At 45.1% G+C, this 18,798-nt stretch overlaps 1 protein-coding gene across 2 annotated transcripts in view; it reads right to left on the reverse strand.

Annotated features, from left to right (window-relative positions):
* Positions 1–438: 438 nt before the first annotated feature.
* Positions 439–18,798, reverse strand: part of LOC309551990 (uncharacterized protein) — a 53,349-nt gene continuing 34,989 nt past the window's right edge. Inside the window, exons 2-4 of one of the 2 annotated variants that reach the window (XM_082252735.1) lie at positions 17,346–17,684; positions 13,241–13,358; positions 439–1,426 (exon numbers count right to left, since the gene is read on the reverse strand). In XM_082252735.1, the coding sequence (XP_082108861.1) occupies positions 724–1,426; positions 13,241–13,358; positions 17,346–17,684 (1,160 nt within the window). In that variant the 3' untranslated portion in view covers positions 439–723. Of the gene's footprint in view, positions 1,430–13,240; positions 13,359–17,345; positions 17,685–18,798 lie in introns of both variants that reach the window. The other variant, XM_082252734.1, reaches the window with a different exon arrangement.

Here is an 18,798-nt window from a genome sequence, read left to right on the forward strand (position 1 = left end):
ACATGTCATACATACCTGCTCTGTGTAATGATTTTGCACAGCGCAGCCCTGATCCTCCACTTTTTGGATCCCCGCCGCCACTCCTGGCTCTTCCCCCTTGACCAATGCCCCCAATAGCAAACTGTTTGCTATGGGGGCACTGATGCATGCTCGCTCCCGTGCCCTGCTCTATGAGTTAATAAGACACATAGAGCCACAGCTCGGCCTCGCCCCACTTTCCCCTCATTGGCTCACTGACTGTGATTTACAGCAGTGAATGCCAATGGCTCCCGCTGCCATCTCAGCCAATGAGGAGACTGAGTCCCAGTACCGCCAAGGGTCTCGTGCACATCGCTGGATCAAGAGAGAGCTCCGGTGAATATTGAGGGGTGCTGTGGTGGGAGCAGCACACAGAAAGTTTTTTACCTCTTTATCTTAAGCCTTTACAACCACAATTATGTTCTAGCCATAGCAACCTGTAAACAATGTATGCCTGCCAATGGGACATCCAATGCGTCCAAGAAGATAGGTCATGTAGGGGTGAGTAATTCTACTGATCAGTAAAAAAGCATACTAGGTGTGGATGTAAGGGAACATTGCCAAGGTTACAAGGCAGAGATCTTGCCAAAAAGTTCCTGGAATGTTTTAATAAGTCAGCAAATAATATTTCCAAAAAATATTTAATATAGCAACCTGTAGGTAATTAAGTCCCAGCAATACATGTTTATTTGTCCTTTAAATGATTTAAGAAATTGCTGTGTGTGGGTACTTGAAGTGGGCATTGTTTGGCTGGGATTCCCAGGCCGGTCGACTGTGATACATAGGGTTAATGGTGGTGAATGGAGACTCCGGTGTCCTTGGAACACGTAATCTTGGTGGCTGTAAAGGAGCAGGGTCTTCAGAAAAGTAGGATGTGTCTCCACACAGACAGGGAGCAGATGTGGTATGGTAAGAGTTACCAGATGATGACTGAGTTGAACTTGCATAAGGGAACATCTCAGGTTGGTCTCCAACTGGCTCGTTCTGGGTGTTTTGCAAATGGGGCATCTTTGGCCGTTGCCTGTTTTGTCTGCGAATGTTGCTGTACATATGATTATCTGTGGAAGTATGTTCTGGTATAACATGGATCCTTGGGGGAGGAACTGAAGATGAGTTTGTGTAGGGAGGAGGATCAACTGTCACAGAACTTTCAGAAAGCCACTGGTTCCTTGGGGGTGGGATTTGATACTGTTCTGAAGCTCTTGTTGATGGGCCTTCAAAAGGCAGAGGATTTGCCGGTTCTGCGTGATGAGTATGTGCCCTCTGGGTTACCTCATTATTTAAAAGATTTGCTTCAAAAGGAGGTTCGTATGCAAGGTTGACTGAGGGTGAAGTTCTTGTATATGGAACCTGTGAACTCTGAGCTCTGTTCCACACTTCTCGACTGACCCCTCTCAGATTTAAGATCCTCCTGTTTAAAAAAAAAAAAGTTATAAAAGTTTATACTAAGAATAAATAGAACTGAGCACATAATGACTGACTACTCCAAACTTAGGGCATCTTTAGGGCTTTGGTGCCCCAAGTTTGGGACCTGTGAGCACCAAACTCCAAGCCTACAGAAACCTTTCCTTTGGTCTGCTCCCCAGCAGTCCTTCATGCTAGTAAAGTCCCTGTATCACTGCAGTATGAGTAGTTGGGGGTGATTTGTAATTCTTACAGTAAATTCATCATACATTTCGACCATAGATACAATTCAACATGTTTTCTAAATTTTACAGGCATACCCCTCTTTTAAGTACACAATGGGACCAGAGCAAGTATGAAAAACGAAAATGTACTTAAAGTGAAGCAATACCTTTTTTCATTTCTCAATGCATGTAAATACACTAGCTCTATAGGAAATCTTGGTCAGCTTGACATGGCACTGCTCCTAAACCATAAATGACAAGGACACGAAGCTTGGGGAGCATGTTAAGGACTATGACATTGTAGATTACCTAGGCAAGCTGGCTGGCCACAAATAGGATATGTTGTAGTCCTGGGTCCCTTCTCGGTGCTCCCTAAGTTTGCTATCCCTGTCACTTATGGTTTGGGAGCAGTGCCATGTCAAGCTGACCAAGATTTCCCATAGACGCCAATGTTAAAAACCGGGAGTAGTGCCATGCCAAGCTGACCAGGCTGTGTCCGTGCTCGCGAGTGTACGTAAAGTGAGTGTACTTAAAACGGGGTATGACTATATTCACACACACTATATTACCACAACTATTGGGACGCCTGCCTTTACACGTGCATGAACTTTAATGGCATCCCAGTCTTAGTCCGTAGGGTTCAATATTGAGTTGGCTCACCCTTTGCAGCTTTAACAGCTTCAACTGTCCTGGGAAGGCTGTCTGCAAGGTTTAGGAGTGTACCTATGGGAATGTTTGACCATTCTGCCAGAATTTCTACATACATTTCTACATGTACTGTATGTATCGCTACCTCCAAAAGAGCCGCTGGATTTTGGGCATCCCCCCCCCCCCCCACACACACAGTACCCACAGCCAGCAACAGGAATTTCCACACTCTCTGAATGGCTCAAGAAACCCCCCTAGGGATTTTGGTTTATGCTGTTTATGCAAAGAACAACGAACTTTGATAGGGAACAAGGTACATGGGATACCCAGGACTTGAAGAACTGTAAACTCCAGACAGCAAATGAGGACCTGCTAACATCTCTGGCTATTCTAATCCAAAGTGTAGAACTGAGCTGCAACACTGGGAATGATAATGCAGCAATAACAAACGTACATTGAAGAGACAGCACCTGGCTGTATTGCATGGCACCTGGCTGCTCTAGGCCCAAAGTAGAGATATGATAGGGTGCTCCTGGCTGACTTGCCTCTGCACTTAAAGCGGAGTTCTGGGCACAGATCTCATTTTTTCATGAACATACCCCCAGGACAGTCAGGGCTAGCACATTCCACAATGGCTAGCCTCTGATCTGTCCCAGGTTGGAAATAACCTTTTAGAAGAAATACTTACTTTGAAAATTTCTTCCACAGCGTTTCCATCTCTCTTGTGGGCAGCTGAAGCCGGCGCGGTCCTCTTCGGTGTCTTCTTCCGCGTCTTCTTCTCCCAGAATGCGCCGCACCGGCCCCTCTCGTCACTTCCGGTGCGGCGCCGCATTCCTAAACAGCTTCTGGGCATGCCCAGAAGCTGTTTAGCAGGGGAATGCGGCGTCGCCCGGAAGTGACGAGTGGGGCCGGTGCCGTCGCATTGATTCCTGGGAGCGATGACGTTCAGCTCCCAGGAATCATCGCGAGGCAGGAAGTGACGGGGTGAGCCTCGGCGCTGGAGGAGGAAGTACCCTGAGGTGAGTATTTACGATCTTCGATTACAAGGTGAGTATACAAAAAAAAAAAAAAAATAACTATCCAATTCCTTTTCAGGTTATGTGTAGCTAGCGGAGGGGCACAAAAATAAAATACCGATTTTGTGCCCGGAACTCCACTTTAAAGTGATTGTAAACAATCACCTTGTAAAACAACCCATTCAGTTAAAAAATAAATGAAAGGCAAAACATTTTTAAAAGGTTCAAAAATACATTATAAATACAGTTTTTCCCTTTTTTTTATAAGTTATCACATTCCCTCTGTTCTCATCTGCATAAGTGCTGGGGGAGGAGAAGCAGCAGCACACTGAGCTTCCCTGTGAATGGCTGTGCAGCGGGGCAAGTCTGGACAAGTCTGATCATTGGAGGAGAGCACACTGAGTTTCCAGCACAGCTAGGGAACTGACTACGGGTGCTCTCCTGCTTAGTGTGGTCAGTTTTTAATAGGAAAGCAGAGGGACTGGCAGGAACACCAGGGATTTTACAGGAAAGAATCATACAAAGAGAACATGATATTTCTTAAACGTACATGGAACAGCAGGCACAATTAGGAATATGAAGTGGGGTAACAAACGCTTGAAGCTTCCCCCTGGTCCCAGACATGTAAGGTCCTCACTGACCTCTCTGAAGCTTTGGGTGTGATGCTCGTTTGTACCTACTAAGTTTCCTTTAAGTGTTCACTCAAATCCAGAAAACTGCAGTACTGGCTAGGGTTGCCAATTTTCTGAAATGGAAATAAGGAACGGCGGGAGGGGGCAGGGCGGGGGCGGGGCGGGGGATGTTTTTTCCAGTGCAAAAAATAAGACAACATTTTAAGGAAGTGTAGTGCAAATATCTTTATATAATTATACTTCCATAACTTTTTCTTTGCTTTCCTTACCATTTTATCTGCTATTCTCCCACCCTTTTTTTTGCTCTCCTTCTGCTCTCCTTCCCATTTTCTCTGCTATCCTTCCCTTTTCTTTGCACTTTCCCTTTTCTTTGCTCTCCTTCCCCTGTCTTTGCTCTCCTTCCCCTGTCTTTGCTCTCCTTCCCCTTTTCTTTGCTCTCCTTCTGCTGTCCTTCCATTTTCTTTGCTCTCCTTCCCTTTTTATTGCTCTCCTTCCCCTTTTTATTGCTCTCCTTCCCTTTTCTCTGCTCGTAGTCCCCATTTTTTGCTCTCCTTCTCTTTTCTCTGCTCTCCTTCCCCTTTTCTTTGCTCTCCTTCCCCTTTTCTCTTTGCACTCCTTCCCCTTTTCTTTGCTCTCCTTCCCCTTTTTTTGCTCTCCTTCCCTTTTCTCTGCTCTCATTCCCCTTTTTTTGCTCTCCTTCCCTTTTCTCTGCTCTCATTCCCCTTTTTTTTTGCTCTCCTTCCCCTTTTCTTTGCTCTCCTTCCCCTTTTCTTTGCTCTCCTTCCCCTTTTCTTTGCTCTCCTTCTGCTGTCCTTCCATTTTCTTTGCTCTCCTTCCCTTTTTCTCTTTGCTCTCCTTCCCCTTTTCTTTGCTCCTTCTGCTGTCCTTCCATTTTCTTTGCTCTCTTGTCCCTTTTCTCTGCTCCTCTTCCCTTTGCTCTCCGAGTCCTCCCTCTGCTCATCTTCCCCATTTTTCTGCTCTCCGTCCCATTTTGTTGTCTCTTCTCTTCTTCCCATTTTATTTGCTCTCCTTCCCCTGTCTTTGCTCTCCTTCCCCTTTTCTTTGCTCTCCTTCTGCTGTCCATCTATTTTCTTTGCTCTCCTTCCCCTTTTTATTGCTCTCCTTCCCCTTTTTATTGCTCTCCTTCCCTTTTCTCTGCTCGTAGTCCCCATTTTTTGCTCTCCTTCTCTTTTCTCTGCTCTCATTTCCCTTTTCTTTGCTCTCCTTCCCCTTTTCTCTTTGCACTCCTTCCCCTTTTCTTTGCTCTCCTTCCCCTTTTCTCTTTGCTCTCCTTCCCCTTTTCTTTGCTCTCCTTCCCCTTTTTTTGCTCTCCTTCCCTTTTCTCTGCTCTCCTTCCCCTTTTCTTTGCTCCTTCTGCTGTCCTTCCATTTTCTTTGCTCTCTTATCCCTTTTCTCTGCTCCTCTTCCCTTTGCTCTCCGAGTCCTCCCTCTGCTCATCTTCCCCATTTTTCTGCTCTCCGTCCCATTTTGTTGTCTCTTCTCTTCTTCCCATTTTATTTGCTCTCCTGAGTCCTGATGGGAATGGATGCTCTCCTTCCTCTTATCTGCTGCTTTGCCTAATATATCCCTTTTCTTTGCTCAACCTTCCTTTCCTCTGCTCTTCTCCCCTTTTCTCTCTTCAGTTCTGCTGCTTACCTTTTTTTTTCTCTTGTGCTCAGCCTCTGGCAGAGTCTGCTCGCTTTCTTGCAGCAGCAGGTACCGCGGGCGCCGGGCGGGGAAGGGAGGGGTTACGTCGTGACGTCACGACGTCATCGACACGGGCCGGCATTGCGGAATTCAATTGGTATTGGTCAGAAGGCAGAGAGGGGAGGGGATTAAGGGACGCACAGTCAGTCACAGTCACAGACAGTGTAGTACTACTACGAAAGTGAGTCACGAACACCAAGTACCGCGGAATACGGAACAAAGTGCATTCCGTATCAGTTTGATACGGAACAGCACTTGTCTTTGTAAAATACAGGACGATTCCGTATTTTACGGAACGGTTGGCAACCCTAGTACTGGCCTCTCTGCAGGGCAGAATGTTCCTGGCATGGCTTGATGTCTGCAGCTAAGTGGCCTGACTGGGCTGATTGAAGACTTGAGGCTCCCCACTTCTCTCTCTTGCTTATTATTTTGCCCCAGCAGCCCGCAGTACAGTGGTCTCCTCCAGATGACTTCAGGCTGTAGCCTCAGTCCCTCCACCCACTAAGTTCTAGAACTATCCAGAGATCTCCAGAAGACAGAGGGAGGTAACAGTACCTTTTGAAGCACTTCAGGGCCTCCTAAACACAATTAACCTGTGCTCCTCTGCCTACAGGGGAACCCAACTAAATGTACCTAAACTAGCACTTTTTTAACTTTTACTTTTAATGATAATGGTAAACATGAAAAAATAGAGAGGGCGAATCTTCTTAACAGGGGCACAGACAGCAATAAAACCTGACAGGAGTTGTAATCCCTCTCCACTCTATCCAAAACTAAAAAACAAAAAGTTATACTTTAAGCCAGTGGTCTCCAAACTGTGGCCCGGGGTCCAGATGCGGGCCTTTTTTTGCCTTTATACCGCCCTTGGGACACTCTTCCGCCAACTGACACCAACAATGGAGCACTTTTCCTCCCACTGTCACCAACAATGGGGCACTATTCCTCCTACCGACATCAACAATGGGGCACCATTCCTCCCACTGGCGCCAACGATGGGGCACCATTCCACCCACTGACACCAATGATGGGGCACCATTCCTCCCACTGGCATCAATTACGGGGCACTATTCTTCCACCAACACCAACAATGGGGCACTATTCTTCCATTGTTGGTGTCGGTGGAAGAATAGTGCCCCATAAATGTGTCGGTACCAACGATGGGGCACTATTCTCCCCACTGACACCAACAATGAGGCATTATTAATCCCACTGACACCAACAGTGGTGCACTTATTCCTCCCAGTAATGCCAAAGATACTTTGTTTACTCTCACTGATGCCAGGACAATTTCATCTTCCAAAGGCCACAGTCCGGCCCCCCTAAAGTCTGAAGGACAGTAAACTGGCCCTTTGTTTAGAAAGTTTGGAGACCCTTGCATTAAGCAATTCCTCTCTCCATGCTAGTTATGTATAATACCAGTTATACATTGATAATCATCTTACCATGCCAGGGACGTAGATAAAGGAGGGAGTATGGGGGTCCAAACTCCCCCCCCCCCAATCTTAGAGTATCTGTTTGCACTAGAAAGCTCAGCCGACAGATTTAAGATGTGCATGCCAGCAGTCCTCTCTTCTAGCTTTGCCCTGGAAGTCTGCCTACCCTGGCTAAAGGAAGCAGGTCACAGACGTTAGGCTATCCAGATCTCTGTCCAGGCACTCAATAGAGACTTCTACTGCCTCTTTCCCCACCACTTTAGGTCTTCTGCTGAATCTACATGGGCAAATGATTGAGTTACTGCCCGAGTGGGAATGTGGGGATGGGCACCGAGGCCAGGAATAAACACATGGGGGCACTTTTACATGTACTAGTGTCAAAGGATTTTTATTCGTACAGCTATATTTGGGAATATTGCCGCAGCTGTAGTATCTCTACAATTCCTGTCTTTTTTATAGGAAGAGAATGGTATACTGTGTGTTCATTGAGTTTTAGCATTTATGGTTGGCTGTATGACAATAATCAGGTTTGTGAAACAACATGGTTTAGGTAGCTTACAATAGATTGGAATAGAATAGAAAAAAGCACTTTCTGAATAACCCTGCTGACTCCTGCACTATGCAAATTACCCACTTCTGACTCCTGCATTATGTACATCACTCACACCTGAATCCTAAATATGAACATTACCTAATCCCGGGCCTGCATTCTGTACCTTACATACTCCTGACCCCTGTACTCTGTCTACTACACCTGCACACTCTATACATTGCATATTCCTGACCTCTGCACTTTGTACGGAGCACACTCCTGACCCCTGCACACTTGATACATTACATATTCCTGACCTCTGCACTTTGTACACAACACACTCTATACATTACATATTCCTGACCTCTGCACTTTGTACACAGCACGCTCTATACATTACCGATTCCTGACCTCTGCACTTTGTACACAGCACACTCTATACATTACATATTCCTGACCTCTGCACTTTGTACACAGCACACTCCTGACCACTGCACACTCTATACATTGCATACTCCTGACCTCTGCACTTTGTACACAGCACACTTCTGACCCCTGCACACTCTATACATTACATATTCCTGACCTCTGCACTTTGTACACAGCACACTCTTTACATGACATATTCCTGACTTCTGCACTTTGTAGACAGCACACTCTATACATTACATATTCCTGACCTCTGCACTTTGTACACAGCACACTCTATACATTACATATTCCTGACCTCTGCACTTTGTACACAGCACACTCTATACATTACATATTCCTGACCTCTGCACTTTGTACACAGCACACTCTATACATTACATATTCCTGACCTCTGCCCTTTGTGCACAGCACACTCCTGACCACTGCAGTATATACATTACCCACTCTTGACCCTGCACTCTGTACATTACATTTTACTGACCCCTGCAGTATATACTATACATTACCCACTCCTGACTACTACATTCTGTATGATACATACTTCTGACCTCACTGTATAATTATAATATACTGAGCATACACTAATAATGATCACACAGCACTGTACAATAATACCTAGTATATACTAATAACGATCACCCCATACTGTATGATAATACTGAGTATACACCGATAATGATCACATGACACTATATAATAATACGGTTTATACAAAGATAATGATCACACAATCCTCGCACTGCATAATGTCAGTAATATGTAAAGTTCAGCACAGACACAGGAAGTGGAAAATAGTACACAGAAAAAATATACCTTGTGGTTAGACTGTGTCTGTGCTGTGTAGGTGTGAATCTCATCTACCATTATTTTCTTCTCTGAATTTTCTATTGCATTCATTTTTAGACAAGTACATGAATGTGATCAGATAAACATAAATAACATTCATATCAGGGATCAATGTTTTTTATGATTCAATAAATAGTGTAATTATACTGGTACATGTGGATTGCTGGAAGGGGAAAAGAAAAAGAGAGACAGTGATGGGGAACAAGAGATAGAAAGAGTGAGTGAGTGAGTGAGTGAGTGAGTGAGTGAGTGAGTGAGTGAGTGAGTGAGTGAGAGAGTGAGAGATGAAAAGCAAAGAGAACACAAGAATATGAGATGGTAAAGACAAAAAGTGCATAGAGTGAGAGTAAGAGAGTGTGATGGTGATGGGGTACAATAGACAGAGCAAGAGAGAGAGAGAGATGGTGATGGGGTACAAGGGATAGCGCAAGAGAGAGAGATGGTGATGGGGTACAAGAGATAGAGTAAGAGAGAGACATGGTGATGGGGTACAAGCAATTATGTATCTTGGCCTAGGCCAACAAGGCCCAGGCCTAGGGCAGCACTTTGCAGGGGGGCGACAAAAAAACCGCCCCTGGATGAAAAAACAGCCTCCTTCTGCCTCCTGCATGAAAAGAGTCCCCAACACTTGCGCTACACTTTTAGTGTAGCGCCAGTCTCATGAGCCGGACTGGGCCAGGTGGCAGGGCCTAAAGAAGCTGCACTGCTGCCAGTACGAAAATACTGGCCGGCGGCCGATGACTGGCCTGGCATTTGGACAGAACAGCGGCCGCACTTTAAACAACTAGCGGCCGCCAATACTAGTAGGTGTGGCACTGGCCGCAGGTCTTATCAGCCTAATGCTCTGCTTACCCTCCCCTGCGGCATACCAGGCTTTTGTAGTCTTCTGGATGAGAAGTAAAGCTGGAACATATACTTTTTTTGCTCATGGTTTTTGCAACCTGCTGATTTGTCATAGGTTTTTCTCTATAGGAACATCTTAATGGCAGTTAATCCTGTTTTATTTAGCAAAATGTATTGTAATTAATACACAGGTAAAAGATCTTTCAGTCTATGTGTTGACATATTTTGGGGTCATTTTTGGCCTGACTGAGTCCTAATGCTTTGACTAATAAACTGGTTTGTGAATGTCACATAACATCCTTCGAATGGAACTGTAGTTGGGCAGGTTCCCATCCCCAGTGTTCCTCCTGGGATAAGTGGTGCTGACAGCTAAGAGCAGTACCTGTGTTGTCAGATCAGCATTGTATGTCCAATAATCCACAAATATGGATTCAGCCCAACCCTATCTGCTGGCCCAATGTGATGTCATTTAGGGGTATTTGGCAGTTGAATATGAGCACTTCCACCACTGGAAGTGCTTTTGTTATCACTTAGCACTGGCATTTGTTCTGACGTCAGTTTGAGATACTTCAGTGATCATTCAGAATTTATTGAAAGGTGCACTTGACCTTCTGACCTGCATTTACCTGTGCTTAATGCAAATTTTGCATTCCAATAGACTTGCATGGGTATGGAAAGCCTACTTGAAGCAAGCAAAAGCCTCTCAACGCAGCTTAGGGTCCATTCACACCAGCTGCTGCGTTGGTGAAGCCTAAAGAGGAAGGGGCGTGGTTTGTAGATGACAGGGGGGGTCTTAAACAGGAAAGGGTGTGGCCTTAGCAGGAAGGGGTGGGTCATATTTAAATTGGGGGGCACACGAGTTTAGTCAGGCCTAGTGCAGCACAAAACCTAAATACACCACTGGTTACAAGAGATAAAGTAAGATAGAGAGATGGTGATGGGGTACAAGAGATAGAGTAAGAGAGAGAGAGATGGTGATGGGGTACAAGAGATAGAGTAAGAGAGAGAGAGATGGTGATGGGGTACAAGAGATAGAGTAAGATAGAGAGAGATGGTGATGGGGTACAAGAGATAGTGTAAGAGAGAGAGATGGTGTACAAGAGATAAAGTAGAGAGAGAGATGGTGATGGGGTACAAGAGATAGAGTAAGAGATAGAGTAAGAGAGAGAGATGGTGATGGGGTACAAGAGATAGAGTAAGAGAGAGAGATGGTGATGGGGTACAAGAGATAGAGTAAGATAGAGAGAGAGATGGTGATGGGGTAGAAGAGATAAAGTATGAGAGAGAGATGGTGATGGGGTACAAGAGATATAGTAAGAGAGAGAGATGGTGATGGGGTACAAGAGATAGAGTAAGAGAGAGAGAGATGGTGATGGGGTACAAGAGATAGAGAGAGAGATGGTGATGGTGTACAAGAGATAGAGTAAGAGAGAGAGATGGTGATGGGGTACAAGAGATAGAGTAAGAGAGAGAGATGGTGATGGGGTACAAGAGATAGAGTAAGAGAGAGAGATGGTGATGGAGTACAAGAGATAGAGAGAGAGATGGTGATGGTGTACAAGAGATAGAGTAAGAGAGAGAGATGGTGATGGAGTACAAGAGATAGAGAGAGAGATGGTGATGGAGTACAAGAGATAGAGAGAGAGATGGTGATGGTGTACAAGAGATAGAGTAAGAGAGAGAGATGGTGATGGGGTAGAAGAGATAAAGTATGAGAGAGAGATGGTGATGGGGTACAAGAGATAAAGTATGAGAGAGAGATGGTGATGGGGTACAAGAGATATAGTAAGAGAGAGAGATGGTGATGGGGTACAAGAGATATAGTAAGAGAGAGAGAGAGATGGTGATAGGGTACAAGAGATAGAGAGAGAGATGGTGATGGGGTACAAGAGATAGAGAGAGAGATGGTGATGGGGTACAAGAGATAGAGTAAGAGAGAGAGATGGTGATGGGGTACAAGAGATAGAGTAAGATAGAGAGAGAGATGGTGATGGGGTAGAAGAGATAAAGTATGAGAGAGAGATGGTGATGGGGTACAAGAGATATAGTAAGAGAGAGAGATGGTGATGGGGTACAAGAGATAGAGTAAGAGAGAGAGAGATGGTGATGGGGTACAAGAGATAGAGAGAGAGATGGTGATGGTGTACAAGAGATAGAGTAAGAGAGAGAGATGGTGATGGGGTACAAGAGATAGAGTAAGAGAGAGAGATGGTGATGGGGTACAAGAGATAGAGTAAGAGAGAGAGATGGTGATGGAGTACAAGAGATAGAGAGAGAGATGGTGATGGTGTACAAGAGATAGAGAGAGAGATGGTGATGGAGTACAAGAGATAGAGAGAGAGATGGTGATGGTGTACAAGAGATAGAGTAAGAGAGAGAGATGGTGATGGGGTAGAAGAGATAAAGTATGAGAGAGAGATGGTGATGGGGTACAAGAGATAAAGTATGAGAGAGAGATGGTGATGGGGTACAAGAGATATAGTAAGAGAGAGAGATGGTGATGGGGTACAAGAGATATAGTAAGAGAGAGAGAGAGATGGTGATAGGGTACAAGAGATAGAGTAAGAGAGAGAGATGGTGATGGGGTACAAGAGATAGAGAGAGAGATGGTGATGGGGTACAAGAGATAGAGAGAGAGATGGTGATGGGGTACAAGAGATAGAGTAAGAGAGAGAGATGGTGATGGGGTACAAGAGATAGAGTAAGATAGAGAGAGAGATGGTGATGGGGTAGAAGAGATAAAGTATGAGAGAGAGATGGTGATGGGGTACAAGAGATATAGTAAGAGAGAGAGATGGTGATGGGGTACAAGAGATAGAGTAAGAGAGAGAGAGATGGTGATGGGGTACAAGAGATAGAGAGAGAGATGGTGATGGTGTACAAGAGATAGAGTAAGAGAGAGAGATGGTGATGGGGTACAAGAGATAGAGTAAGAGAGATGGTGATGGTGTACAAGAGATAGAGAGAGAGATGGTGATGGAGTACAAGAGATAGAGAGAGAGATGGTGATGGAGTACAAGAGATAGAGAGAGAGATGGTGATGGTGTACAAGAGATAGAGTAAGAGAGAGAGATGGTGATGGGGTAGAAGAGATAAAGTATGAGAGAGAGATGGTGATGGGGTACAAGAGATCAAGTATGAGAGAGAGATGGTGATGGGGTACAAGAGATAGAGTAAGAGAGAGAGATGGTGATGGGGTAGAAGAGATAAAGTATGAGAGAGAGATGGTGATGGGGTACAACAAGAGATATAGTAAGAGAGAGAGATGGTGATGGGGTACAAGAGAGAAAAAGTATGTGAATGAAAAAGATGGTGAGAGAGATGGGAAACAAGGGACAGAGAGAGTAAGAAAAAGAGCGAGAGGAGGTGATGGGGAATTAGAGATAGACATTGATTACAAATCTATCTCTGACCATCCTACTATGATAAAAATTACACATTTCTCTTTATTTTGATTCATCTTAAGGAACAAATACAAGATAGTTTTATAATCACAAAACCTCACCGAGAATTCTTCTTTGTGCAGCAGATGTGACAGATAAGGATAAGCGATCCGAAAATGAAGAATCCGCTAACCACCAGAACGCCCAGGAGAGCCGACTCAATGCTACGTCCATCTGAGACTGACAGAAGAGAACACGCTAACTCCATGTACAGGACAAGGGCACCCACACACTGCTTCATATTTCATAGGTCACAGCTGATTCAAACATCATTCTCAGTCAGTGCCGGGACAAGGTCGTCTAGAGCCCCGGGCAAACATGCCAAACTGCGCCCACCCCCCCCCCCCCCCCCCCAGATTAAGTATATGAGCATTATGTGTCAGTAAAAATCTCCCCAGAAAAACACTGAGCACTAATCTGAAGGCTTACCCCCCTAAGCATACATTCCTCCTCCTTCCAGTACAAAACCGCCCCCTGCTGAAATCCCCCCTCTCTTGCCCCCATTCCCCAAATGCCCCCCACCACCAAAAAAAATTCCCCCTCCTAGCACAAATCCTCTACTCCTAAAGTTTCCCCTCCTAGTACACATCCCTTCCCACTGCCAGTACAAAATTCCCCCCCCCAAATCCTCCCTCCCAGCACAAATCTTCCTCCCTCCTCCCAACACAAATCCCCCTAAATCACCACTATTACTACCACCCCCCCTCTAGTTTCCCACTCTAAAACAATACTTACCCCCTGCTGCCCCTCAAATGCCCCCTTCCAACACAAATTCCCCTCCCCCTTGATCTTTTTGTGGTGCCCCCCCCCCCCTTCTTTACATGATACCACAGTGTCCAGGGCAGCTTCCCCTCCTGCCCACCCCTTGTCCCGGCCCTGCTTGCAGTAACTGTGCAAAGAATGTATTAGACTGAGCAATAAAAAGTGGTATGAATATCAGACATTCTCATTATTATCAGAAATTTGTATCAGAAATGTTCATTATCTTCATATATTTGCTATCATATCATTTGCTATTAAAATATTTGCTATTATTTACACAAGTTTTTGAAGTGCTTGTTACAGTCACATGAGCACTGGAAGTACTCGCTACAGATCCATGACCTTTGGAAGTGCTCGCTACAGATCCATGAGCATTGGAAGTGCTCGCTACAGATATATGAGCACTGGAAGTGCTCGCTACAGATACATGAGCATTGGAAGTGCTCGCTACAGACACATGAGCATTGGAAGTGCTCGCTACAGACACATGAGCATTGGAAGTGCTCGCTACAGACACATGAGCATTGGAAGTGCTCGCTACAGACACATGAGCATTGGAAGTGCTCGCTACAGACACATGAACATTGGAAGTGCTCGCTACAGACACATGAACATTGAAGTGCTCACTACAGACACATGAGCATTGGAAGTGCTCGCTACAGATACATGAGCATTGGAAGTGCTCGCTACAGATACATGAGCATTGGAAGTGCTCACTACAGATACATGAGCATTGGAAGTGCTCACTACAGATACATGAGCATTGGAAGTGCTCGCTACAGACACATGAGCATTGGAAGTGCTCGCTACAGACACAGGAGCATTGGAAGTGCTCGCTACAGACACATGAACATTGGAAGTGCTCGCTACAGACACATGAACATTGGAAGTGCTTGCTACAGATACATGAGCCTTGGAAGTGCTCACTACAGATACATGAGCCTTGGAAGTGCTCACTACAGATACATGAGCATTGGAAGTGCTCACTACAGATACATGAGCATTGGAAGTGCTCACTACAGATACATGAGCATTGGAAGTGCTCACTACAGATACATGAGCATTGGAAGTGCTCGCTACAGACACATGAGCATTGGAAGTGCTCGCTACAGACACATGAGCATTGGAAGTGCTCACTACAGATACATGAGCATTGGAAGTGCTCGCTAAAGACACATGAACATTGGAAGTGCTCGCTACAGACACATGAACATTGAAGTGCTCACTACAGACACATGAGCATTGGAAGTGCTCGCTACAGATACATGAGCATTGGAAGTGCTCGCTACAGATACATGAGCATTGGAAGTGCTCCCTACAGATACATGAGCATTGGAAGTGCTCGCTACAGACACATGAGCATTGGAAGTGCTCGCTACAGACACAGGAGCATTGGAAGTGCTCGCTACAGACACATGAACATTGAAAGTGCTCGCTACAGACACATGAACATTGGAAGTGCTTGCTACAGATACATGAGCCTTGGAAGTGCTCACTACAGATACATGAGCATTGGAAGTGCTCACTACAGATACATGAACATTGGAAGTGCTCACTACAGATACATGAGCATTGGAAGTGCTCACTACAGATACATGAGCATTGGAAGTGCTCACTACAGATACATGAACATTGGAAGTGCTCACTACAGATACATGAGCATTGGAAGTGCTCACTACAGATACATGAGCATTGGAAGTGCTCGCTACAGACACATGAGCATTGGAAGTGCTCGCTACAGACACATGAGCATTGGAAGTGCTCACTACAGATACATGAGCATTGGAAGTGCTCGCTAAAGACACATGAGCATTGGAAGTGCTCGCTACAGTCACATGAGCATTGGAAGTGCTCACTACAGATACATGAGCATTGGAAGTGCTCACTACAGATACATGAGCATTGGAAGTGCTCGCTACAGACACATGAACATTGGAAGTGCTCGCTACAGACACATGAGCATTGGAAGTGCTCGCTACAGACACATGAACATTGAAGTGCTCACTACAGACACATGAGCATTGGAAGTGCTCGCTACAGATACATGAGCATTGGAAGTGCTCGCTACAGATACATGAGCATTGTAAGTGCTCACTACAGATACATGAGCATTGGAAGTGCTCGCTACAGACACATGAGCATTGGAAGTGCTCGCTACAGACACATGAGCATTGGAAGTGCTCGCTACAGACACATGAACATTGGAAGTGCTCGCTACAGACACATGAACATTGGAAGTGCTTGCTACAGATACATGAGCCTTGGAAGTACTCGCTACAGACACATGAGCATTGGAAGTGCTCGCTACAGATACATGTGCATTGGAAGTGCTCACTACAGATACATGAGCATTGGAAGTGCTCGCTACAGATACATGAGCCTTGGAAGTACTCGCTACAGACACATGAGCATTGGAAGTACTCGCTACAGATACATGAGCATTGGAAGTGCTCGCTACAGATACATGAGCATTGGAAGTGCTTACTACAGATACATGAGCATTGGAAGTGCTCGCTACAGATACATGAGCCTTGGAAGTGCTCGCTACAGATACATGAGCATTGGAAGTGCTCGCTACAGATACATGAGCCTTGGAGGTGCTCGCTACAGATACATGAGCCTTGGAAGTACTCGCTACAGACACATGAGCATTGGAAGTGCTCGCTACAGATACATGAGCATTGGAAGTGCTTACTACAGATACATGAGCATTGGAAGTGCTCGCTACAGACACATGAGCATTGGAAGTGCTCGCTACAGATACATGAGCATTGAAAGTACTCGCTACAGAGATGTGAGCATTGGAATGGCTTGCTACAGTCACATGAGCATTGGCAGTGCTCGCTACAGTTACATGAGCATTGGAAATGCTCGCTACAGACACATTAGCATTGGAAGTGCTTGCTAAAGACACATGAGCATTCAAAATACTCGCTACAGACAAATGAACATTCAAAGTACTCCCTACAGAGAGAGAGAGAGAGAGAGGTGGTAATGGGACACAAGAGAGAATGGGAAAGATTGTGTTGGGAATCATGGGAGAGAGAGTAAGAAAAAGAGAAGAAGAGATGGATGGTGATGGGGGACAATGTGGGACCAGCTACATCCGATCCCGATGATATGCTCATTGCTATTCCTTCATTAAAAGGGAAGAGTGTTGCACATTCCAGCACTGGAGATTTGAGGACCAAACCGGTATTACTCTTTGATAGTCATCCACTAGAAAAACAAGAAATCTGAAATGGGGGACGGGGGATTTTTATGCTATCTCTGTCCAGGGCCAGTTTTTAAAGCAGATCACAAAAAACTGGTGGTGGGTTTACCCCATAACACCCCATCTGGTTTTGGCCATGGGCAGTAAGAACTCTTTTCCATCAGACCCAATGAAGGTCCTCATCATCTTACCTAAGTCACCTTCAACCGTTAGACAGTTTTCTTGGACCATTCCAGAAGGGTAGGTTATGACTTCACAACACACCACTTTGCTGGCCTCTGCTATCTCCATTGTGTAGGTGGTTTCATCCATTTTGCTTAGTTTCACTATCAGTTGGTAAGCGAGCTGCGTAGCATTCCCCCAGACTGAGTTCAGAACAGCGATCATGTTGTATTTCCCATCGGGGAGACGCTCCTTCCAGTGCACCTGGGTCACTTTCTCCTCTGGGATGGCAGCAGTACAAGAGATGAGGAAGGAATCATATAATGTTTGGGTGGAGGTCATGATGAGATGAGAAGATGGCAGTTGAACTAAAGATAAAAATGATATATGGTTAATATAATTTCTTTAATTGATTTTACATGACATATTTTGTAGCATGTTAACCACTTAAGCCCCGGAAGATTTTACCCCCTTCCTGACCAGGGCCTATTTTTTTTTTTTCCACAAACAGAGCTTTCTTTTGGTGGTATTTGATCACCTGTGCGATTTTTTTGATCATGCGCTATAAACAAAAAAAGCGTCAATTTTGAAAAAATAACAATATTTTTCACATTTTTTTATATGAAATTCCCCCCCCAAAAAAATGTAAAAATCAAAATTTTTTAACATTTTCGGCCAATTTGTTTTATGCTACATATGTTTGGTAAAAAAAATAGCAAAAAGCTTATTTTGATTGGTTTGCGCAAAAGTTATCGCGTTTACTAACAAAGGGAAAGATTTTTGTCATTTTTGTTGTTTTTTTTTTTTAACGCGTAATGGCGGCGATCTGTGATTTCTTTCACGGTACTGCGACATTGCGGCTGACAGATTGGACCCTTGACTGACATTTTTGACACTTTTGAGGTTACCAGTGACATTTCTACAGTAATCAGTGCTATACATATGCACTGTTACTGTAAAATTACACTGGCAGTGAAGGGGTTAACTTTTTTTGAGAGGGAGGGGTTATGTGTGTCCCTAGGGGCGTGATTCTAACTGTGATTGGCTGTGGCTTGAGGTGTAGGAACAGTGATCAACGGTCCTACATAGTAGAACCGTATGATCACTGTTTCTACACAGGGGAGAATGACAGGCGGCTTGTTTACATTAGCCGCCTGACTTTCTCCCTCTGCACCGACGATCACCGAGAGTCACACGCGTGGGGGGGTCCGTGACCGCACGGGAGCGGGAGCGCGCCTCCAGGGGCGCGTGCTCGCTCCCTAGACCCTCACAGGCTAGCGATGTAGTACTACGTCGCTCTGCCTGTGGGGGGCTGACTGCCGACGTAAATAGTCGTGCGGCGGTCGGCAAGTGGTTAAGATCTGTCCCTCTAAAAATACCATCCAACAGTGGCATGCTGGTTGATGTATGTCTCTGGGACTTCAGTGGTAAAGTCTACCTGCTATAGTCTTTGCTAAATGTTTGTTTTGGTGGGTTCTCCAA

The sequence above is a fragment of the Pelophylax lessonae genome, assembly GCF_965119305.1.
Source record: "Pelophylax lessonae genome assembly, chromosome: 4".
NCBI classification, from domain to species: Eukaryota; Metazoa; Chordata; class Amphibia; order Anura; family Ranidae; genus Pelophylax; species Pelophylax lessonae.